This window comes from Temnothorax curvispinosus, unplaced genomic scaffold, assembly GCF_003070985.1.
Source record: "Temnothorax curvispinosus isolate PA1 unplaced genomic scaffold, ASM307098v1 QBEX01013028.1, whole genome shotgun sequence".
Lineage (NCBI taxonomy): Eukaryota > Metazoa > Arthropoda > Insecta > Hymenoptera > Formicidae > Temnothorax > Temnothorax curvispinosus.
The window spans coordinates 243,584-270,611 of record NW_020222808.1 but is presented as its reverse complement, the minus strand read 5'-3'; the positions used below and the strand labels follow the sequence as shown (position 1 = coordinate 270,611).

The following is a 27,028-nucleotide window of genomic DNA, read 5'->3' as shown; positions in this document are numbered from 1 at the left end:
TCATAACTCAACGAAAACATATCGGACGGGTCCGGTGTTCTCTGTGCCGTGTGTATTCCCGCGTTTCCCTTGCTGTCCTCCTTCTATCCTCCTGTCCCTCCTGTCCCACTCTTCGCACTCCGTCGATTCGAAATGCTTGCCGACGAGCGCTCCTCTCCGGAGATGGAAATCGCAGAAAACTCCACGCCCCCTCCCCCATCCCGACAAAATTACGACATGGTGTGTATTGAGAAAGAAACAGTCGCTGTCAAACTCCTACAGTCCATATTTTCACATGGACGACACGTAGACAGAATCTTCTTCTTTTTCCAGCCGTGCGCTATTTGTTATCAGCTTTATCTTCCCTGCACGAAAATAGGTGAACATGTTCAATCCATTGAGTAGTATAAAACGTTTTTTCTTATTTTAAAATTGTAATTATGTCGTAAGAGTTACGACTTTTACTTTTTTAATTAGAAACAATAGTTTATGTAATTATTGAACAACATAAATAGATTTAAATTTAATAATTTTATTTATTTATAATAATATAAATAAGTTGTTTTCCATTCTTTAGTTTCAGCGTTCTATCTTGCGTAACATGTTACGTCCATAAAGATTTACATAAAAGAGAGATGGCATCGGTTAAGATATTTTCTGAAATATTTTAATAATAAAGTACATCAAACAAGCGAATCGGACAAGCTGCCTTGCGAATAACATACTCTTTTCTTATAAATAAAGTGACCATGAAAATGCATCTCAGAATATCTCTTTTGGTTTTCTCGTCTTAATCTTCAATAGATCGTAAAGAGACTGTATTTTGAGGTACTTTGACTTTTTGATATAAATATAAATAGTATGAAAAGCGGAGAGTATGTAATATGTAATTACTTAACGCAAGATTGATAGAGATGGAAAAGATATGCAATGTGACACGTTGCAATTAAAGGTGCAAGAAGATGTATCTCGCGATTATAATGTCGACATCATTCACTTGCATATTATAATTATATTTTCTTCACTAACATTAATTTGCCCCTTGTATCTATTTCTATTTTTGTAAAAGTATCACTTTTTTTAAGAAAACTATATTAAATATAAAATTATGTCAAGACATATACATTAAATTTAAATCTGCTTAAAGGTATATCTTTATATACGCAAAATGGTATAACATATTTCTCATATATTTTGTGCGCAATTCGTACTATTATATCGCAACTGAAACGATACATAATTATCGAAATGATATAATTATCTTCGTCGAAAAAGGATTTGAATTGGAATATAACGTATCTAAATTGCAATTAATCAAACAGTCACAAATAAATAATAATTCTCTGTGACTTTGTGCTTATGCCTTCGTTATCATTCGCGATGTGATAAAGCTCTTTTCATCAATTTATGTGCTCATATCAAAACGGCCTAATAATAATATGTCAGTAACTGGCTTACATTACAGCGTACACATGCTCCACGGCAATAACCGCATTAATAATGCCACCCTCGTTGATAATAATCGTGAAATCACGTACCTTGGCAATATCGCGTCGATCGATTTCGGTTATTCGACGAGATAATACAGAACAATAACGGGGAATGACATATTCGCTATTTTCTCGCTCATCGTAAAACCGCATTAGCAGAGATCCTTTTCTTTGAATGTCGATAAAATTTTTGTGCGTACTTTATATTTAGATAAAAGAGACGGTTCGTAATTAACAAGGTCAATGTATCGATAACGTTATCATATTTTATTTTCAGACAATGAGAGTAACTATAAAATCTGAAGTGCTTGATTAGCTGAGAAATAAGATTAAGAAAAACCTCTGCATAGTTATATTGAAAGCCTCAACGCGTATAAATTGATCGATAACGACAAATTAATAAAAACGCGCGAAACTTAGCGTCATATTCTATCATTAACATTAATCTGACCTCGGGGTAATATAACTTTGGCGAACTGCATCCAAGTACGTCACGCGATCGAGAAAGTGTCGTGACAATGACAAATTAACGCGCGATGCGAATCACGGCATTCTTTGGCGAATGCATATTTAAAAGAAGTTAAAGCGCGCGCGTGCAAATCGACGTAAGTCGATCAACAACGGTCGCTACAAAGTTCCACGGCAATTACGCGCGTAAATGGCATTATCGGATGCTAACTGGCTAAAGTTTTAACTTGATTTCTTTAACGTAGGGGCGAGGAAGAAAGGCGTCTTCCTGTTGCTCCTCAAACTGCCTCTTAAACTCTTCTTAATCTCCGGAGAGTTCCCCTCCAAATAAAATGAGAATGCTAAATGTACACTGTGCACGCAGTACATTTCCCGACGAGAGAGGATGAAAAAATGAAGAAAACCGTTAAACTATATGCGACTCCGCGATGGCAAATAGCGCTGTCACATCGGTAAATGGCATAAATCAAGTTTAATCATTATTCGAAACCGCATGTCCGCGCAGCGGCCCGCGAATCCGCCTTTGATTCGACATGCCCTGTTTCCCGCTACTTCTTTTTATTACTCGTTTTTCTATATCATTTTTCATATACTTCCACCGCAAATTCGTTGCAACAAACGTGTGATCTCTGCGCGCGGCTATTGTCCGAATGCTAGTATGCATCAGAAGGCGCTTCCGGCTTCGCGTATCATTGCATTGGCGCATGTAAAATGAATTTTATGGGAGTCACGTTCATCGTCTTTGTCCCGCAAAAAGAAATGGTATCTCCGCAGCGCTAACAGTTGTATTCGTAAAATCAACAAAAGAAAAAACCTCAAAAGAAAACATGTGGAAGAATAAAAAAACATTCTCGATGAGAGACTACAGTACATTTTTTTCTAAAGCGATACTGGTCGATTTAATTTACAATGAATATTTAACGGAGCACTATAATATAATGTAAATAAAGTATAAGAGATGTGTGCAGAACACACACAATGCATACGTAATTGTAATGTTAATATTTTCATTTCCCGAGAAACTCTGGAGGTGTTAGTTTTAACGATTTTGCTGTCAGTTAATTAAACAGTCTACGAATTCAGCAAATTAGCGAGTTAAAATTACTGCATGCAAATTACTAAACGTAACTAATTTAAATATATATATATATATACATACAGTAATATACACATTAAAATGTAATTACGTTATAAGAATTTATACGATTATACGCATCTTTTACATCTTTATACTAAAAAGGACACTTTACGTTGCGGTTTCTTCGATCACTGGATGAGGACTTCGAAACTGACATTAAACTCTGAGCCTTCTTAATGCGATGTCTTTGCAGTAATATTACATTACATCACATGCACAGTTAAACCTGCAGTACGACGTTATTAGATTGCCTTTACCGGAATTCGATGCGAGAAACCGGAAACCGATATTACTGGCAGTGCTAATAGTGCCAATACGTCGCTGGAATGAATTTGTCAATTCCGATGTGACGCAGTATAATTACGTAATTGTAATGGTATAAATGTAAGACAGGGTCACATGTTAATTTGAATCTAACGGTTGCAATCGCACGATTAGATGGATATATATTATGAAATCCTTTTTCTATACTTTTATAAATTTGCCTGTGCGCGATTGCGTAACGAAAGCTGAAGAAGGCGCGAGTTAAAATATTGATTTACGCCACTTTTGCGCTCAACCCATTCGGTTGCCGATCGTACGAGGGCATTTCATGCGAGTTTTATGCGACAACGCGGATGTTCGGCGTCACGTGGAATACCGCCGCTGTGAAACCGGATGCAACAGCCTGCCGCAGACTGACCATCCGAGTGAGCTTCCGGTTGTAATTCGATCCGTGACCCGTGAATTAATATTTCATCACGTTGCATATATAGCTTCTCTACGTAAATCGCCGCACTATACGTTCTCGGCGCTCTTCCCCTTTCCCCTAGCGGCGGCGCCTTCCTCATCGGCTGTCGCGCCCAACATTTTATACTTCTCCGCTTTATTCGCTTCCTTTTGTTGGACGTTTTCGCGCGTGAGATCGACGTCGTAAGGTTAACGATCCGTGCTCGCGGAAAATACCGCCATTCGGATTGTAGTCGGGGGGGGCACTTCCGACGGAGAAGAATCGCAGTGAAATTAACGGTTGCTCGCCCCGCTTCACCGTACAATGCAATGCATTAATGGTTCTGGTGCAAAACGCACTTATCACGCTTACTCTCTATAGATCTCAGGGCGTTTACCGTTTCTCCGGCTGCAATGCTGCGTCCATTCTGCCGCTCGACAATTGATCCGAAAACCTCTGTTGTTTTGTTTGATCACGCAATTCGGTCTTTCAAACACTGCACAATCACGAGAAATGTTCAATGTGTCATTAAAATTGACAATTAGATTGTTTAAAAATTAATTAACACAGGCATATTTGAAAAAAACTCAGGTTGTTGAATACTGCAAACGAGCAAAGGTTTATCATCCATTCGAATATTCTACAAGCGTCCACTGTTAAGCCACGAGTGTCCGACTGAAAATAGTCCATGTACCGCGACAGCGTTGCCGATCGGTTACGTTTTACATTTCCTCCTGAAACGAGGGCGATTTTAAGTTCGTCCACGTAACCCCGCAACTTTTGTACGTGCCGGGCTCATGCCCATGAAAATGTCCGCTCTTATTTCCGAAATGTCGCGAGAAATCTCCGGTATACCTCCGCGGAGCGCGAGTCCTCGGAAACCTGATGAGCGAAGTTCGATGACCTATATATCGATGGTACAATACATCTACCGGCAAAGGCACAATGCAACCGCGATACGAAGACCCTCCGTGACTCCGCAGCGACTCGACGAAATCAATACGGCGTATATCGATGATGTGTCAGTACGCAGACCAAACCGCGTCTTGCCTTACAATTGACTCCTGCGCCGAAGCCAAGTGGTCCAAGTGAGGAGTTGAGGCCGAGTTACAAAGGGCTGAGACTATCCCACCAATCTCGGAATTGCTTAGACGTTGGACGGCAGGATGTTCAACGAGAACAGATACAGCGTAACTGCATTATGTTGCGAGACATAGTTTGCGATATTTCGTTATTCAAACAATCTAATATGAAAGCTCTCATACAGTTTCCCAAATTAATAAAAAATCATTTAGAGAACGTCAATAAACGTTCGACAATAATCGACTCGATTGTCTGGTCTGCTGATGCGACAACTCCGAGTCTATTAAGAGATTATTGAAAGTTCTGAAACATTTGTTAAGCCGCTAACTTTTAATGGCTATACACCTACAGTAATTTGAAAAGTGACAAGTTTTAATTGAAAATAATCTTTTTGTTAGCAGAACGAAAACAGAGCCTTACGGCTGAAAGAGCCCGCGTCCCTGGGGCTTTCCGCCAGCGGAAATTCCGGCGGGTACATGGATCCAGACGGCACGGCCATTGTAATGTCATCCGAGCTTCTGCCAGCGCCGACTCCGGATCCGAGAGTGACGTGGAATTACTTTGACGAACAGGGGTGAGTCTGGACAGACATCTTCCTTCGCCATTTATAGCTTTGCAATATGCATCTCGAACATCATTCACTCGCGAGCGTATTTTCCGCGGTGTCGGTCCGCGAACACTCTTAGACACTCTAGAAAGCATTTGCGGATGTAATATTGATTCGGCGAGACTTCCGACTTCAGTTGGCACATCGACATTAATTATTTCGCGGGTTCGGCGCGAATTATCTTCGAGACTCCTTTTGCAACGATCCATTAACTTTCCGCCGATTAGAAACTGCGTGTTGCGCATTGCCGGGATATATCCGCGCGTTATTACTTGCTGTATTACGTTTGGAATGTTTCATTCTCCACGCCATTCGTCAGTACTGCTATCCGCAACGATTACAGTAACCGACGTGCCGTTATAATCGTTATGATAGACGTCGCGTTTTACGGCGCGACCGTTTCGACACACGTGATAAACACACCCAAACCCGAATTCCGAGTTTGACGGGAGATTTCAAAAAGAAATAACGAGAAATTCAGTGGCAATAATTTTCTTTGTGCAACAGGTACGTTTCAAGAGGTGGTCTACGTGCAGGCGAGGACCCATACGCGAGGAATAAATTCAATCAGGAAGCTTCCGACGGTCTTCCGAGCAATCGTGACATCCCCGATACTCGTAGTGCCATGTAAGTAACTTATTACGTAACGTTTGGTGATGTATTGTGTTGTTTTTTTCCCCTCAATTAAACGCTATTAAAATATATCTTGCAAATGCATTTTTAGACACTATTTAATTATTCTTAGATACATATTAAATTATTAAACATATTAATGTTATACATATAAACACGATTATTAGGCACATGATTAAATGTATGTACATAGATGATTACATATATAGCATATATACATGTATTTGTCATTTGACACATTTTGCATGCATGTAACATATATGCATGAATGACTTATTTTTAATATGCACAAAAATACGAAAATACCGTATAAAGTGAGCTTAATAATACATGTAAAATAATAAAAGATGATCGTATTGTCGCTCGTCTCTCACAACCCATCGCAATATTCATTCGCTTCGCATCGTCCATTGACAAAAACGTCGAAGGCGCATCGAAAACGATTGTTCAGAGTTACAAAATTGTCTCGCGGAATAAATTCTCCGCGTCCGTAAAAGGCGACGGGACAAGTTTCCTCCGTTTTAAATAATGCATCGGCCCGTACAGTCGGTGAATACGATTTCGCGTCAGACAGTCTCCCGGCAAGACAAGCACTTCGGGATGAGCGAGAAGACGGCGAGAAGAAATAAGAGGACGCAGAAATTGGCCTGTCGGTCGATCAACCCGTTTATACACTACTATTGGCAGCTACGTGATTCTCTCGGCGGATATTATTCCTCGCAAATGATCGGCAAGATCGCGGCGCGCCATTGGGAATTCATGCGGTATCATGACAAGCTGCCATACATTCAGACCGCCAAACAGCAGTTACTCCGCCGAAGAGGAGCGGCAAGATCTCGCAAATACTGACTAGTAACATATTTCTTCCCGTACAAGTACAATAAGCTAGTCGTACATAGTTATTTGCAGAGAAGAACTTTCATCCAATTATCTTGAAAATTGATAACGAAAGGAAATAAATTATACGTAATTTCTCGTAGCGGATATATATAAAAAAATATCTATTTTATTACAAATTTTATTTTTTATACGTACTTAAGAAAGAATATGTTTTTTACCGTCTTTTTGTTTGTAGGGTACATAATATCAATAAAATAAAAGGAATCCATTTTTGCGTACGCCGCTGCAAATATCTCCGGTAATTTCTTGAAGAGAATCCAGCATCAATCTGACATCCATTTCATCTATCAGATATATCATACTTTCATTTAAAAAAAGATAATAATGCGCAAATATATCACGAAATATTGAACATACGAAAATTCTAAATTCTAAATTTTAGCGTTGCATTGTAAATGTAATATATGTAAGTATACAAATACATAAAAGTGATAATAGCCAAGAATAGCCAAGAAATCTTTCGAACAGGCTCGAGTGTAAAACTAATTGGCAGTTCCTTTGCGATAGAATCGCAAAGTATATACTTGGTGCAATTCTTCCGATCCATCTAGGCAATCTATCTTCTTTGTACGCTGTCTGACACAAGGCACACACATATACACGCGCGTACACATACGCGTCTTTTTATATCATGAAAAATTCAAAGGCGGCATGAAGTTCCAATACATTCAGACCGTAAAGGAGTTTGAGTTTGCTCCCAAGAAAAGCGATAAAGCCGTGATCATAAATTCCTACCGATACACATAGATCGTCGCGGTGCCGTTGTTACATGCCAAACGTGTCAGCCGCCCAAAACGCGTCCATACATGAAGTCTCGCGTGAAACTAGGTGTACACTTCCCATGTTTACGACCATTGTATAATGTTTGCAATGAATATAAATTATAGCCGTCGCGATATCTGCTGTTATACCTTGTCGCTGGAAATCATGCGAGGATCAACTGTTTGTCATAAAGATTAATCGGTTATCTCTAATGTACGTGCTATGTATAGGCGTATAATTATCATGATGTTATTGGCAATAAATCGCGTTTTCATGTATACATTAATTTTCCCATTGCATGCGCTTTATTAAAATGTCATTAGTTAAGTGCAGTGGATATTTATGGCATGTGATTCACATATTTTTACATACATGGTATTCCAGGTCAGGTCAATAAAACTTTATTTTATAGGAAATTTGAATTTGGAACAGAAAAAAGTTCCTATAAACAAGGTTCGAAAGCACTTCTTTAAAAAATTTACTTTTACTAAAACCTTTAGATACTAAAAAAAAAAGGAATAATACAAAGGTTACATTAATGAGACCGTTTAGAAGGAAAACAATTTTATTAAAAGTAAAAGAAAAATAATTTTCAACCAAATATATTAAATATATTCAAAACGATGTCCCTGTTCATTAATACATTTTTGGCATCTACGCAATTTTTACTCACTGCATTGTCCTATAACTTTTTAACGAAGCGTTCCCGGACCTATATGTTTATAAAAACTTTTTTGTTCCAAATTCAATTTCCTGTAAGACCCTGAAATTTCATTGACCTGACCTGAAACACTCTGTATGTCGTATAAAAAATGTAGAGTACTTATCTTATAAAATGCAAAACAAATATCGAAATACGTACACAATTTATTGAGATCTAGCACTGCTTTCTTGTTTATAATCAATGATTATAGTTTAATTATATTGACTACAAAGATTGTAGAACATAGAAAAGCTCTTTTTTATTGCAAATATTATATCGCTGATGTTCTTCGTTCATAAAGTTAGTTTTGTGTGTGTGTGTGTATTATTCTGAAAAACATGTTGAAAAATGTCTCTGCAAATAGATAGAGAAATATTGCGGATCTGGTATATATCACGCTACGAGGTAAATCCCGCTTCAGGAAAATCGACGCAGGAACGTGCTTTGCAGCGCATTCTCTGTGCGAGATGAATTTTTGCGCCTCCTTGCTCGCGCAGACAGACGTGACCTCGCGAAAATGCCAGGAAGTCAAAGCCGGGCGAAGTTACGCGGTTCAGATGAAAAAGAGATGGTACTTTTTGCCTAAGACGAAGGTCATAGAAGGGTTCCGGACTCGAACCTAACGGTTAACCCGCAAGGAAGAAGCGGCGGGACGACGGGAATTGGAGAACTCAATAGAATTGAGTTTGCCAAGTTTTTTATAGGCGTTTCTCGTGCTTAATGGTATTGCGTGCTCTTGTTACCCTACGCCAATATACCGCTAATAAAAACGTAGGGCTGACCTGAGGTGCTCTCGTCGCTTTCATCGAGCGTATACGGAAGTACATTTTAGCTCGAAATTTCATCCCTGCACGGCTGACAATTACATAACGAAATTTGTCAGCAATCGTGTGGGATCAAGGAGAAGATTTACCGAGAAAGATAACTTCGGTTTTATCGTGAAAATACTTTTGTTAAAAATGAACTTTAGATTGATAGAATTTGCAATTGTTCGCGTACAATATAATTATATAGCCAGAATAATTGCAATTTAGTATAATTATTTTGATGTCACGGAATGTTACACGGATGGACATCTCTTGACCAGAGAAACCATAATCCAATTCCACAACTAATTAATTCATTATCAATGCAACTGATATTGAATATATCACAGTACACTTTGCAATATGTAATATTATGCTGTTACTAAACACGCGATTAACATTCTAATTCTCATTATATTAATTGTTAAAATATTTTAGACGTTAATCCCAATTTTGTGTTTATAGCTTATTTTTTATCTTTATATATTATTGTCTTTAAATAATATGAAAATATTTGTTCTTATACCTATGATAAAGATTTCCTAAAAGAGTGATATTTGCGATTTTTTAATGTGTGCTTTCTTTAGAAAAAAATTATTCTTATGCATGTTGGATAGTTAATACGATATTGCAAAGTACTTAAATGTTTTTATTGTGGGCTTTGATATCAAACGATCAATACCGTGTTTATATCAAAAAATCACGTGCTCGGCGAACTTAAAATGTGTCCGCGCTCTTTCTCAAACTATCTCGAAAAACATCCCGAAGAAGCTCTTTGTCTTTGTCGCCAAATCTAATTTTCTGCGTTTCTACATCGTATTTCTTGCGAACGAACATAGTCTACGAAGCCCCCCCAAACGCGAAGTCCTTTCAATGGATATGACTTAGTATCGATATATACGCTTATACCTCCCGGACTATGGACGATATTGCGCAAGATGCCATTAATTTCGCTTCAAAGCGAAAGGGGATTCGTATCAGTTTACGTCCGTTTGATTAATTCTGTATAACGCGCTGTCGGAACAGATTCGGATCCGCGTGAGTTATCGGATACGATCCGTGACGTAAACTTCGTTTTCTCCCTGGCACACGCCGCGCCGGTGCGCGCTGGGCAAGTAATCGCCTTGATTCCTGACGGAGCAACGCGGAGATTCTGTTAGTTGCGTTTCGTGCATGACCTCATGAATCACGAGAGAATCACCGAGAGAGAAGTCTCAGGTCTATTTAAACGGTGACTGATGGGATACGGAATATCCGTCATGGATTTTATAAGTATTAGCTGCCTAGGATTGAAAGTAATCTGCGCCATGCAAAAAGAAACTTTACAAAATTTAGTAGCAAGAATAATATTTGCACTATGTGCATGCATGAATTATTTTTTTTTTTTAAATTACGTGACGCAGGACAAAGGTGTGTACTTATCCGCTCAGATTCGTCGCTTTAGGCAACAATCGAGAAATCCGATAGCCGATATCGGCAACAGTAAATGTTACATGATCTCCGTCGAATTAGATTACAACGCGATCGATTGTACTTATACATCGATTGTCGAGAAGCCGGCTTTGTCGGACTTGATCGCTTTCCGAAAAAAAAGCCGTTCATTAAAACATTTAAAATTCTCGTCAGAAATGTATGTTTGACCGCGGAGAGATCCATTCGATCACGGCGCCTATTGCTACGTGATGCGCAATATTTGACTCCCCGACAATCCTTCAAACATTGAACTACCGCGCGCGCGTATATACGGATCAAACTTACAAAGTCACCATAGTGTTCCGCAAACACGATATTCGTTATCGATTGCCTTCCTCTTGTAATTTCCATTATATTTACCGAGGCTAGAAGATCTACGTTATTTGCATGTCGCATGCATCACGAAACTCGATATGCATTAAACATATCAATGCGAATATCGAGATCTCGGGAGAGGTTTACGCGTGATGTATATGTTTGTAAATCCACCATTGTGATCGAACTTAAAGGGTTTCTGAGGAGAAAATCTTGTAGGAGTTGTAAATAAAATTTACGCGAAGAAAATCATTGTACGCGAGCACAAAGCGGCGTTAGCTGCTGTAAATCAAAATCAACAATTGGGGGTTCATACGCAAAACTAAAATAGTACCTTGCACCAAAGACAGTTGCGAGTGTTATTTTTCGAAAAATAACACAATATTTTATAAGATTTTGGGATTTTTATTTCGACATGGGCTGCCGTCGTGCGAAGAATTATGGCCACGCCGAAAATACCAACCTCCATAGAACAAAATGTCAGGAGAAAAATTATAGGAGAAAAATAAACGTTACGGAGTTGCGTTACGGATGTGTTTTGGGGGGGTGAAGGAGGAGGAGGACGAGGGGGCGATAGAACTATCTATTTGCCTGTATCTTCTGGCTGACGTAACAAGATTTCGCTACTTGCACGCGGTCTGACCGTACTCGCAGCTACTACTTCCTAGCTCAATAAACACGCGCGATCTATTTGACGTAGTAAAGAATCAAGCTATCGACAGTTTTAAAAGTTGTTGGCAAAAAATCAGTCTGCTATATAAAACAAAATCTAAAATTCTATATGTTTACACTTTTGTATATTTATCCTATATAAATTATTTAAAAAAAAACTGGTTTATATATAACTGAATTATAATCAATATGCTTTTACGCATATTTTGTTGAAGATAAACTTCAATAATAATTTTGCATTATACATATTGATATTAAGAATTTTATTTCGGACAATGATATTATAATCTCTCCGTATATCACAATAATTTCATAAAGCATTTACATAATTAACTTTACAAATGACCTGATTTATATATTAACTGTAATTTGTAAATGATTAATTAATCAGAAATTAATTTGTAAAATACGACAAGGTATATATTAATAAAAAATTAAGCCTATTTGAAATAATTATATAATAATGATATATCACATTTTGTTTATGAAAAATCAAATGTAAGCAGAAATCGATAGATATTTTCAATTATGTGTATCTATTATATTATTTATATTTGCATTTTACACAAATTACCCGATTAACTTAAATGGATTAAATGAAAAAAGCGTGTATATTAAAGATATATGTACCTTAATGTAACATACTAATTAATTTTAATAGAAATTATATTTCCAACAGTTTACATGAATGGTAAATTCTTATTTGTTGTGCTCAGATTTGATAAATTACAAAGTGTGCTGCGTACATACAATGCAAGATAGATCGTGCGCGATATAGCCCTACAGAATCTAAGCAGTGCGTCTTGTCGTCGTTTCCCCCCTATTCTTATGAAGTAATAATTCGGTCAGTCCCAGAATACCTCGGTACGCAGTCATGAATTATAACGAGGGTAGCTTTGTACTCTATTATGAGATCTTCTAGGGCCAGATATGCGCTGTCGTTTGATGTATGGCCGACCTGCTGGTCCTCCGGTCCTCATTTTGCGCACCGGCTGTTTTATGTCTCCTGCATTATCGATCCGCATTGCCCGTCTCGGGGCCGTTGCAGGCATAGAAATATTTAATTTCTCTGTTTGCAATATTCCCAGACGCATTGCAGTGCGACGTGTGCATTATGTATAACAATTTCAGCGCTTCTTTTTTAAGAGACTCTATTCTATTGGCACGACAAAATGGAGAAAAGTAGATATTTATCCGTCAAGCGTTACGTCTTTACACGATAAAAAATTAATTCGGCTAAATAAGACGGTTTATTTTATGCCGGCGCATTTGGAATTCCGAAAAAACTGCGGATGATGGAATCGAAAATTCTTTCGCAGAGAGAAAACCATAGGCGAGTTGGTTACGCTACTGCGCGCGGATAAAGTCGATATACTCGAAGTTATTCAAGTAAATCCAACGGTGTCTCCGGGAGCTTTACTCGAAAGAGGCGAGCGAGATCGAGTCACCGTGCCGCTGATATCGTCGATGGCACGACAAAGGACGTCATCTTACCCAATCCATTCGAATTGCACAATAGCTGGCTATGCACGAGCGAACTTTGCGATGAATCCGAACCTTCCGGCATATTCGGTATCAATGAACTTGTTTTAACGACTCTGCAATTCAGATCATCACTTTGCTGACCTTTAATTTTATATATAGGCTTGGACCCGTTAATATTTATGAAACTCGATCCGCCGCGGGAAATCAATTTCGATTGTTTCTTACCAGGAAAGATACGTGGACTGTTTGAAGTCGCTATCACTCTTTATACATTTTGTTCCCGTCCCTAAATGACGTAACACAATGTAACACAATGACAAAAGATTTGACGTACGTTTGTCGATGAGACCGGTAGAGTCGACTTTAATATCTCCGTGACGCTCGCGCACTTTGCTAAAAGTATCCGGACAAATTGCGACTGGAGTGCGCCCATTTCTCGAAACGAAATTTCCCAGAGTCTCTCTCCAGACGCTGTGAGAGCTTCGCGTGGCGGAGAAAGTCGAATCACGTCAGCAGGCTATGAAGATTCTCAGAGCCGCGACAAAAGATGTCATCTTGTCCGATGCACTTGGCTGACACAATGAAGTTTCGTCCCTATCTAACCGTACGAACCGTTACCGCCTGCGTCAGCACTTCTTGCATAAGCGCATCGTCTGGCAAATGGACGACACAGAGAGTGCGGCAGGAGCGATGCGAGAGATTCCCGTTCATCCCGAAATGAGTTCGAGCGTTCGTCGTCCCGCGAGAGAGTGTGTGCGAAAACACAACGTGCCCGCAGGAGCGGTCGGCGAAACGGATCCCCTCGTTCACCCTCCGTTCCGCGCCGATAAGACGGCGGCATCGGCGTCGCGAGGAAACCGATTTCTCAGTTGAAAAACTCCCGCCGCCGCTCCGTTCCGAGCTCGCGGGAAAGTGCTCGTTCCGCGATATCGACGCCGATAGAAACAATTTCGCCGGCGATTCCGACTTCTCGAGCAAACGCTCGAATGCGCCGGGATTCGCGGGCGTTGCGATTGCGGCCGTTTCATAAACTCCAACGTTATTTCCGAGCGCGTTTCCCCCGCGCTTAAAGTCGTCATATAACCCTTATCGTGTGTGCAAGATCGGTAAAAAAACAGATAAGATCTTGCATCATTCTTTCTGTCGTTATTATATTTTAATGTCTATCATATATCTATCATAGAGGAAAAGACTTTAGCGACATCTAGTTTTATACAAACAATAACTTTATGTATAATTTTGTATAAAAGATAAAATTATCTTTTATACAAAATTATTATTACCTTAGAGAGGTGAAGAATATATATTTACTTCATTTTGATAAAAACTGGAAATATGATTCTTTATCTCTAAGGTACAGATATATGTATGAGAAAAAATAACTGTACATACGTATATATGTGATTAAAAATATAAAATACCTATAAATCGTAAATCTGCATAAACATTTAAAGAATCTAATATGAATAACAAAATCAGAAATGCGAAAACGTGTATAAATTTTAGAAAAATATTTCCATAACACCTTTTTGATTCGCAAGGTTTCGATCCTTTGTTTTAGAAATTCTTCTTACCAGAATATTAACGTAAAACAAAACGGTTTCACCGAAGCAAATCCACACGCATACAGACGTCTACGTGAAGGTGTTGCAAGTCGCTACCTTCTCCAAGTCCAACAGTTCGCGCGCTTTACGTCCAGAAGTCCATTGTAGGGGAATATCGTCTTAAGGCGCCATTTTCAGATAAAGCGGGTTCCGGGATAAACGGATTTTTCAACTGAAAAATTCTATAACCACTTTGGTGGTGCGGTGACGGTATTGGCGTGGCACGGAAACTCTCCAGCGCTGATTCGCCTTCACAATATGGAGCACGACGCACAACTTCCGCAACGACTGCTACAACTGTCCGATACAGTGACTGTCACGCTCAGACAGTAAATTCGATAGAGCTCTTTTTATCAGACGACCCGTCGTGGCACCCCTTTAATAGGATGCCATTTATACTAATTTTATACAGTCGACGAAATATGTCAAAACGTTGTTTATTTCATTCCTCGCTCCTCGCCCTTTTACACGCAACATGAATTCTACAGAGCGTTGACTACGTCTCTCCGTACTTTTCTTCTAAAATAACTTGTGATTAATAACTACGAAACTTTGATAAAATGTTTTATTTCAACAATACATAATCATACGTTAAAATAATTTCTACCATATTGTAGCATATTTATCAATGTTTTGGGATATTTCAATAATTATATATTATAACAACAAGTTGATATTATAAGATTCTATAAATAATTTATGAAAGTGCCTAATAAATTGCAAAAAAAAAACTTTAACTCGCTCTTGTTTCTGATTAATCGCACAAATCGAAAACACTTGGAAAAGGCTTTAGTAAAAATAATCCAGAGAAGAACTAAATTTCCAAGGGTTCGAACAATGGATCCACCAGCGCCCTCGTAAACTTTATTACCAGTAAAGACAGACCCCCCCCTCTCAGTACACTCAGAGAATAACCCTCTTTACGTCGCCTCGTGTTAGCGGTTCTTTTTTATCGTTGCACCTGCTGACGCCCTTTACGTCCCTTCAGCGCACAAAAGAGAGCGCACTCTAAACCATCTTATCTTAATACACTTTAAAAGTATCTTAAAAATGAGTATTTCCGCGATTCAATTTGGCCGCGGCAATAAACAGCCGACTCTCTCATTCTCTCCGAGTGAATCTTTTTACGAGCTCGCTGAAAATTATTTTGCGTACGTTCAAGAACAAGCAGGTCGTTTTTGTTAGTGTACCGTCGCGGTAATACCGTGCCGCGATTACGTCGTTGATTTTCATCACGATAAGTTTTCAGCGGACGCGTTAATAAAAATTATTTAAAATTCCTCCCGCGGAATCGAGCGCTTCAGCGCGATGGAATCGAGCGATAACTATCGGAGATCAGCGCCAATTTCGTTTCTACTGCGCTGAAAATTCGACGAAAGATATTAAAAATGCTTTCGTGGAAACTATCGAATAACCTGGATTCATTATTGAATTTCCACACATTTTTTTCCGTCTGCGCGAGAATCACTGTGATTTTTTCCAGCGATCATACGATTCCAACGTTACATTAATAATGCTGTTATTAAATGATATTTTTTATAATATTCGAGTTTCTAGATTTTCATTCAGTTATCGTTTTTTTATGCTATGGTTTCTGGAGAAAAAAATTTTAACGCAATAAAAATTCTCATTTTTATCATTGTAGCTTATATGTATGACCATTATACGTGTAAATCAATTGGACTATTTTTTTAAAGCTAAAAATTGGCTTTAAAAATTAGAATTAACAAATTGATAAAGTTTTATTTATTTATCATCATTAAGCTTTTTCTACTTTATTCATTAGTAATTCTTATCTTACAAAATTTTTTATATATTTATGTAAAATAATTAATGCTGCTTAAAGTAACAAAATTAATACAATTGATTAGTAAAAATTTGTTTTCCAATCCTTTACGCAGAGATAAATCAAAAGGCAGATGCAATCTAGTTTATTTTTCAATTGAGAAGCATTACTTTCAACAATTTAAGCGTGGGCTATCTAACAGTTAGTTCTGTCGTCATGCGAATCGGTCTCCAGGACTGGAAATATCCCAAGGGGTATCTATATCCTTTGCTTCCTGGCAATTTCCTGCATAAACGCTGGTAGCTACTTTTACAATAACCATGATCATACGGCTACGCGGAAGCTTTCTTATAATCGCTTGGGACTCGAGTCGGATTCCATTTTGTAACTTCACCGAGTTTAAGACATGCGCGTATCTATTCCATTGACCTCCGATGAATAATATCAGCTAGTACAATTCTGCAAATTCTCGTTTCCACGCGTAATACCTTTGCACAGTTCGTGATCCTCTAATGTATGTGACTTTTAATTAAATAACAGAACCAGAGTATTTATATAGTTATCGTATCAAAGGTTTAATTGTATCATTAAAGCAGTTGAGGTTGCAATTAAATATTAATAAAGAATATAATTATTGCAATTAAGTATTAATAGAAAATGAGAATAGAAAAGAAGAATGGTGTAAATTAAACGTAAAAAAATAAAAAATAATCCCTAAATATTTAATAATTTATACGGAATGGGTTAAATTGTTAAATCAATAAAGAAGAAATATTTAGTTAAATCAATATTATCTATTTGAAATTACACATCTCCTTTCCGTTTAAACCGATGGTTTTCTTGACAAATTAATGCTTCGTATCTCGGAAAATGTAAGTAACTTCTACGTAGATCTTTTGGGTACATCTTATCTGCGAAGTGAATTCAAGCGCAGCTTCTTTGAAGAAAGGATGTCAGAAAGAATGAAAGAAATATTTCTTCTTTTCATATGAGCTTGGAAAGATGTAACCATCTTTTTCAGAGTCCGGAATACCTTCAAAATCTCATTTCATAATGTCTACGATTCTATGTGTAGCGTGATATTTTATATGAATAATGCGCAGCGATATCCTAGCATTCCTCTTTACGTCATATATCTTTGCGTTACACATAATATGGAAATTTCTACCTCCGAGGCATGTACATGTACGTATATATCCAGATACGTGATCTTTACTAAATCTTCTTATTCCGACGTTTCATTCAACGACACCTTACGAATAATGTTTATCGTGACATCTGCTTCAGTATTTATTCAACACTTATCCTATCTTACATGATGTTTAACTGTATATATAACAATGAAATGTGTTTCTCATAACTTCATTTAACAAACGATATTTTTGACGTAGATTAATTTAATTGTGTTTTATAACAATTAAATCAATATTTATTTAATAATATTAATAACATTGATTTAATTGTTTTTCAAAATATACATTTTCCCTTTAAGCTAAATAGATATTTAATTAAATGTAATATCGAGTAACATATTTGATGTATTTTGATACAAATATTAAAGTAGTCAAAACGCAACTCGATTTTCCACTTTTAATGTCTCGCCCCAATGGAAAGCTTCCCGACACCCATTTCTTGCCACCACCTGCCATTGGGGTAAACCGGAAAACTCTGCCGTGGCACAGAGGAACCAGTCATTACGAGGGCCTCGCTGTTAACGTTGGGAACTGCGGGTAATTAGGAAGCCGCTCGTAAATAGCACGCTTCGGCGGCATGCCGGTCGGAAACTTACGAGTTAGAATGAGGCGAGGCACACCCGCCCGCGCTGAGAAAAGAAAGGAGGAAGAAAAGGAATTAGTGGTCCGCTTAACTCCGGAAATCTGTTATATTGATCTCGCGTTTCCTCGCCGGCGCGGCGCGGAAGTGGATAGAGCCTTCCTTCGGTTTCCGTCAAGAGGATATCTCGTCGACGTGGGCACCCACTTCAGTTCTCGAGACTGAAGCCGGATAAAGGAAAAGCTGGCGAGTTTTCCGCATATCCGTCATTTTCTACCAGTTCTTGCCGTTATCCGCTTGGAGAGAATGTACACGGTGCAGAGTGGCTGAATTGTTACAAAATTGTGTAAAATTTATTTTATTGAAACAATTCGACTTTCTCTCCACGAAATTTTGTATCTGCAAACAAATTACGTTTATTCTTCGTCGTTTCTCATTGTCTGGATTCCTCATGCGTCGTACGGTGACGTGAGAGCGCAGCTCTTACTTACTATCTCTATGACGCGGTACAGATTTATCGCGGAATCTCGTAGGAAATTTCTCGACAGAAACAACAGCCTTATGCGCTCTCATCATGAGATATCCAATCAGACGCGTGTAACCTCGCGCTTCTCGTCTAGTTTCAACATTACGGCTCGCTTACTTAGTTTACACGCGCGAAAATAAATGTGCGCGCTACCGTACGCGCGAGTACGTCGGTTTGCACCTGGAAAACTAATCTCCGGTTACTGCTGCGGGATAATTGTGTTTGCCTTCCATTTAAGTTGTTTGCACATTTGTTTGCATCCTATAGCTTCTCTTTCAGACTAACTCGTCTTCAGATTCAGTTTGCCATCAGGCCGCCATTCTCCAGCGTACACACCTTCCTTCTTCCTTCCTTCCTTCCTTCCTTTGCCATTTCTCCCTTGCTTTTCGCAACGTCGTATCTCGTACGATAGTCGGATGCTCTTAATTGTCTAATTAAATTGTATATCTGTTTTCTGTTGAGGTACATCAATTATTATTAATATTAAAGGCCCGAGATTATTTTAAGGAATATTACATTATATATTCTTTAAATTATTTTTACGTTATCAGTAACATTGCTTCAAAATGGTTGCTAAAGAGATAAAGAGGGTGTATCGTACACTTTACTAGTTTAAAGTAACAAATACCATTAGTTTTTTTTTTATGTTTTACGCGAGTAATTTCAATACTAATGTCCTTGAAGGAATGTGCACGACGCGGAAACTATCAAGACGAGACTTTGATAGAAGGAAAATCGAATAAGAAAAAGACAAAGAAGAAAAGAAAAAATTAAATGAGATCGGAGTAAAGAAACGATAGATTCGCCTGTAAATTCCAAGGGAGTTTATAGCGATAGTTCTTTCTTCCGTCTAGAAATTTGGAAGAACAGGATTAAGTGTGCAAGTAGATATGTATTAACTGTAAACCTTATTTATTATAACAACATTTCTTTTAAAATAATATACATTAATATTATGCATATTATATTATATTATATTGTGTATTATATTATATTATATTATATTATATTATATTATATTATATCATATTATATTATATTATATTATATTATATATTATATTATATTATATATATTTAATTCTATATTAACACAATATACATAAAACAAATCGACGTTTAATCGAGATGCATAGTTGTGTATGCATGCACGAGCATGCGGTGTATGTAACAATGTATACGACGGGTTTGCAATACGAGTAACAATTATTCTAGTTGTACAGGCGTGAACCTTAACGAGCGCGTACGGCAATTAATGGCGCACACCATGCCGCAATCATGATCGATCGCTGCCACGATTCTGGACCGCGCGCGATCGATGTCCGCGCGTTTTCCCGCAAGGATGCGTTTTCCCACTGATCGTGATGTACCAGATGCGGAACAGCGATAGATCGAGTCCTCTCGGGGAAAGTGCGCGATTGAACTTTTTAAGGCGCACAGGTGAAAGAAGCTCACTCGCGCGCCTCGACCATCGCTCGTGTTTCTCTGCCGTTTAGCTACCGTCTACGGGACACGAAGGAATGTCTCGACCCGAGATCCCACGTGGGCCATTAAGGTGAAGTTTCACGATTTGATCTATGAGGGGCAGGTAATCTAAAATAGCGTGACGACGGACTCGTTCGTCTTACTGATGCAAATAACGCGATCTTTCCCCGCCGTCGATTCGATGAAGCGGCTGTTTTGCGTGATAGGAATAGATTAGAATAAATTTTAGCTTCTGCACGGCTCGTGGCTGCTGTGAAATGTATGATATACTTATATGTAGAATGTCTCAAAACGTTCTATTTTGGCAGCATTTAGATCCGACTTTTGATTAATTCAAGGCGACATTTTAAGCAAAAATATCAAGTAGGACTCGCCGTTGAAATTAATGTCCATTAATTTTAGAGAAATGACATATATAAAACAGTAATTTCGAAAATACATATTAAAAATATTATACTTTAAATACATTATGTTGGAACTTACCAATTTAAGATAGTTAAAAATCGATTTACGCATTCAGATTGACAGAAAGAAAAGAGAGAGCGCTCAATTATACGCATGAAATAACCATCGCTACCCCTTAATACCATATCTATATATCTATGTACCGCAGCATTAACATTTACGGGAAACAACAGTTAATGATCACAGGATGGTTGTGGTACTTTCAGTACTCATGCATTAAACACTGTGATGAATCAAATCAATCCACCGAAAGAGCTCACCGGACCACGTATTTAATGATTGAAATCCGTGGAATCACAGTAACATTCGCGACGGATATTTGCCGATACGCTTCTATCAACAACTTGATTCTATTTTAGATTTATACAATCCCAAAGCATTCGATTCTATATTATTTCAATTATCATTCCAAGCACAGGCGCTAAACCGTTAAAAGCTCGAATAAAGGAATTGACATTTCATTAAAAATTCACTAATAAATCTTTGGCTTTTTAGACGAAGACATTATTTAAAGAAACTTAAGGTAAAGAAATAAAAAGATCTTAGAAATGTTTACCAAATTCTTTAAAAGACTTTGTAAAACGGCTTTTCGCCTACTCTCTCGCTGATGCTTGCAAGCAGAAGTTTTTCGATTTGTGTCATTACGTTTACAACTCGAAAGATTACGGCGCGGTCTTCGGGGTGAATCGGTAATTTACAACGAAATCACGGTCAGTGGAAGAACTTTAAATCGCACTTTCGCCACGATAATTATCGGACTCATAACGGCGCGGTCTTCTTTATTCAGGAGCCATCGATTGCGGGTGGGGCAGAAAAAGACCTCGACTTAAATTCGGCCGGTCAATTAGCGCTAATTAATCGTTTCTGCACGAGAGGACTTCCTAGGGTGCGGCGCTCTAATTTTTTTTCCCCCTCTTCCATGCACCCACAAAATAGCCGTCTCCCGCCATCCTTTCTGAGTCCAAGCTGGATTGCTCGATGCTACAGTTCGGTTTCTGCTGAATAATACATAAACCGCTTTTAAAATCAAAAAGTTGCTCGTCGTTTTTCCGGTCCTTTTTTTCAGCAGCTATGCTCGCGCCGGTAGGGCCGGTCGTGTGAATACTTAAACGCGCGCAGCTGCCACTTCGTGTTATAACGACCGTTTTTTTCAAGCCTCGTCACCCTTTCCCTTCCGCATTTTCTACTTTTTTTTATCTCCGAAAGATAGAGAGAGAGCGAGAGAGGGAAGAGAAAGATAGTCAGATGACACCAACCTTCCTTTCCATATACATAGATATATGTATACCGGCATTCTTCCATAACACGAGAACACACGACACTAGAGTGAAAGCGATGAAAAACGATTATGCGGTCCAATTAATGCCCCTTTTCGTAATTATACAAGAGATTACTTTCTCGCCGATAATTCACGGTGGCCTTCATTTTTTTGCGCGCGATATTAACCATTAACCCGCCGCGCCGCTTTCGCAACTTGCAGATTCGATTACTGTTGTTTGTTTCTGCAGCTTGCGGAATTTTGATATTAGTTACACCAGATTTTTTAAAAATCAAGTATCGATAAGCAAAAAATAAGAGATTTATTCGATGATATCGAGTTTATTCGATATAAAAATCTGCTTTGAGATAAAATCATGTCATCTTTTTTTTAAATAAAGTTAATTGAAAAGCGATAGTTTTTCTGACTTGAGAAATTTAATGCATTTGTTGTTTTAAAGAAGTTTTTTGTGTTTTTTTAGTATATCTGTTTAAATCGTTAATATTAAAGCGCATTGTTTAATATCTGAATACATCACTGCACGCGCCCGAGTCATGTTACATTAATGTATTGAATACACCGCATACACACACACACGTTACAAGTATATAAACTCTGCTCCCTCCGATGCAATTTACTTTTTCCTCGTTCTCCACCCTCTTCGCCATGCAACGACTTTAATTTTCTCGGGAGAGCCTGTCCCGCTATATCGCCGTCGTAAAAAACTTGCACGGAAGAAAAAAGGTTGCGCGGCTCAATTATTCCGTCGTCTTTCCGCACGGTAATCCTTAAGATCCGGTCGAGTCGCTTGCACGGAGGACGGACGATTTCTGGTTGCACGGGACGAGGTACTTTGTTTCGCATTAAGAACCGCTAAACGCGCTTTTTGCCGGCCGCTTTGAATAAATTTCGTGGCCCGCAGCTCGAAATGCCGATTCAACAACCGCGCCGGAACGACGGAAGCCGCGGGCGCGATTGCGCCGCGCCTTTATGACGACGAAGTTATAATTGAGAAAAGTTTTCGGCTTGCACAAGATGAATATAATTTAAGCGTAGTCGTAGCCGCCTTGCGGATTATCGACCGAAAATTTATACACGGGTCGCGATAAACCACTCTTCATTGTCGCCCATCGTGAGCATGGAGAATTATGATTTGTTATATACGTTGTTTGAACATAGAGATATTCTAATTCATATAATACACATATTGCTCACTTTAGCCTTAATTAAATAGATCTTATAGAAATACACTGTATAAACGAAGTACCGGTATAATATTGCATAAGTATAAGAATTTTTATTGTCACAAGTATAAAAATTGCTGTTAAGTTTATTAACTTCGGCGATGTTTATTATTCCATTTTTCTATTAAGATTTAATTATTGTTTTAAACAAAAATCTATCACGCATGAAAATTACTGATCAATACGCAATGAGAATTTGCTTTTGTAAAACTAAAATTATTATTTATTCTTGATGCACGTCCGACACGCAAGATCTTTGTGATTGTTTAGTCACAATCAAGAAACACGATTTGTATACGTCAAGCCACGGTTGCTAAATGCTAAGTCTGACATTTTCTTGGCGCAATTAGATAACGGCGTACCGTTTCTCTCTCGTCACTCCCGCACTCTTTAATTACAGAGGAAGATACCGAACTCGATGCACGATGCACGGTAAATCGCCCATAATTATTACACATCAAATTCAGGATCTTCCTCTCGCGCGCAATTAACCGAGAACACGCGCCGTTCTCCATTCCCACGATGGAAGCAAGATCGATGTGAATCTTTGCGGAAACCAATGCAAAAGTAACATAAAATAGTAATATCAAAATTACCTGATGTAAATTCTACAAAAATTATAACAAAATCGTTAATAGCACTTAAGATTACAGTACAATTCTGCTTCTTTCCATGCATATAAAGATTCTGAAGATAAAATTGAAAATTGAGTATATCGTATCTAGATAAATTTTTTCCTAACAAGTTTTAGACAGTTTAAGGAAACTTTATTATTTAAAATTTTTGTTTGTTATACATTCTTCAACAGACGCGCCTATGCGCACCGATGCACTTCCCGCTGAACCGAGGGAAAGTTTCTCACGTGTGCACGTTATCTATGTACCGCGTGTCCTCTTAACGCGCCGATCTCTCGGCGGGCGATTCTCATTTATCTCGATCTCGCTTCGCGTCCTCAACGTGACTCAATCTTCTCTCACGTAAGGACCTCCACGTGAGATCCGGTAAGAGAGTCGCATCTCTTATTCCGCCGACTGCCGACTCCGTCGTCCACCCCCGGTCACGACTCTATCTCGTCGATTTCGAGGATCTTTTTGCTTCATCCTCTCGTTTTAGTGGGAATACGTGGCATGAACTTCCGCCAGGCGAGACGAACTGCACGCGTTCCTCGTAAAATGCTTTCCCGTCTAGAAAGCGCTTGATATTTCGTTACGATACGTAGGAAACGTGTGGAGTAAATTTGACTGATGGCTCCGTAATCTCCGAGGTTATAATTCCACTGCAAATTTTACGGCGAGCGTAACTACGCGGGCATCAATCAATACGAGATGAATCTTTTTTCGTCGATTCTCAAATCGGTCCAACGAGAAGACGTCAAATATCACGTGATACATCATCATATATCACACTTACTCGCCGTTGGAGTATTAGAGGTATACCTATGCGAAGATTATGAACTCATTGCTAATGACACATATTACGTTTGAAGGGATCATTATATTCATTCATCATTATATATAATTATATGCCATGATGAGAGATTTATTCCATTTTTCGTCGCAATATCAGCATCAACGTGAAACTTTCATCGATGATTTTTTATTCTAAAACAGTAATGTGATCTGATGGATCACATACACATCTAGTTGCGTACTGAAAGCGATCAATCGATTTAATGTGATTTTCTAGGGCAAAAGGGTGAAAGTATAAATAGATTCGCACAATGTATACGCAATATACGTTGCGTATACATTATGGAACAAATAAATGGGTTGATTTAAATGATGAGAAGCAATGGATAAGAAGTTGTTGGGAAAGAAATTCAGCGAAACGCATTACCATTCTCTACACATAGAGCTCGGTGATGTCTTCTTTCTCTTGGGCGCGACGAGCATCGTCGCAACGATGCAATAAAAGTCACACTACGTATCTCCCGCAGTTCGTTCGTATAATTAATGTAATGTTCGCGGCGGTTCTTTATGTTTAAATCCAGACGATATCGCAGCGGCAGCGGCGGGGCGAACGAGGAAATACGTAAGGAGACAAGAATGAGGCGGCGAAATGGGAAAAACGAGCGCGGCCGGAAGGGCGCAATTGTGGCAGCTTCGCGGAAATTACGAGCTTAAAGGAGGACACCCGGGGAGATGAAACAACACCTCTCTCTCAAAACTTATACGAAATTAGATTTTCAATTTCTCCGCCTGGCCAGCGCAACGACCGCTCGTTGTTCTCTCCTTCTATCCTTTCTCTTTTTATCTTTCATCCGCGCTACCCGAAATTGCGGAGAAAATAGAAATGCCATTGCGACGAGCCATAAGCGGATGCAATCCTTTCGCTGGATTACAGGCGGGAAAGGGAAAGGAGTAGGGTGTGACGAGAGAAGAAAAAAGGCGCTCTGCAACTATGGGTCGGCGCCGCGCTATCTCGACGCCGCGAGCGTGAATTGAAAATTGAAATCGCGAAACTAAGTACTTAATCGCGGGAAAAAATAACTACTTGTCAACACTTCATCGTTGGCGACCTTGCAGATTTGCCACGTTATAAGAAATACGATACTTAAGTATCAAAATGAAATAGCAGCCGCATGGATATTACTGAATCTCCACCGATTCGAATTTACTCGAGATACATGCAAATAATGCTTCCAAAGATTAGACTTTATATTTTACAATCTTATAAAATTTTATTTCTTTGTCGCGTGCGTTTCTAGATTAATGTACTGATTCGCTTATATTTGGAGAGAGCTATATAAAGACTATAACTTTGATGACAAGAGTGTTAAAAAGGCGTTAAAACCGTGCGAGAGTAATTTGACAATTGTGCCGTGTACCGATGCTGGCCAATAAATCCGGCTTAACGAGATTAAAGGACGGACAAATTCGGTAGCGCCGGCACCATCAAACGTGTATTCGAGCAAAAACGAAGTTTTCGAGTTTTGCACGGTTACGCGCCGGACGAGCATTGTCGACGGTGCGGACACACCCGGTTACAGCCGATGACGGATAGGCAATATACGATGCGATGCGATGCACAGACCAGCGTACCAACTTGAAATCGCTTTTTCTTATTTGCATAATTTACCGCGTCGCGCTACTCTACCCGGAGAACGGAGTATCGGCATCATCGGCATCATTTACATAAATGGTCTCTTGAAACTCGCATTTCTCTTTATTCATGGATTTCATATATATATTTACATTCAGAGAAAGAAGAAAGAATTCAGCAGATAATTTTTATTAGAAATTAGTTTTTAGCCATTTCCAATAGGGCGCGAACGGTGCAAGAGATTAAATTATTTCTCTCGTGCGGTTATAACAATACGAATTTCCCGTTGGGAGAAATCCGAACAATCCATATTGACGTGAAATTATCCCTATCGCATTGTCACGAACGTATGATGCAATTTTCCAACATATTCCGAATTGGTTGCATTTTGCAATATCACGAAGACCGCATCGACTGCAGCTTTCATCAAATGATGAAATTTCCAAATAAAGCATATATAATGCCAAAAAGTGCGAAATTCATAAATTCTACATTTAAAAAAAAACAGTAAATTTATCAAATAAATATATATTGTATTTTATTTCAATATAAAAATATACTGATCTTGGATAATACCGTATTAAAAATAATATCAATTATTAGCAGAATTCTGGTTACGATTG

General features: G+C 38.6%; 1 protein-coding gene across 2 annotated transcripts in view; it reads left to right on the top strand.

Moving 5' to 3' along the window:
* LOC112463101 (polypeptide N-acetylgalactosaminyltransferase 2) overlaps window positions 1-27,028 on the top strand; it is a 189,042-nt gene that overhangs the window by 137,275 nt on the left and 24,739 nt on the right. The window contains exons 2-3 of one of the 2 annotated variants that reach the window (XM_025029292.1): window positions 5,269-5,441; window positions 5,982-6,101. In XM_025029292.1, coding sequence (XP_024885060.1) covers window positions 5,269-5,441; window positions 5,982-6,101 — 293 coding nt within the window. Of the gene's footprint in view, window positions 1-5,265; window positions 5,442-5,981; window positions 6,102-27,028 lie in introns of both variants that reach the window. The other variant, XM_025029291.1, reaches the window with a different exon arrangement.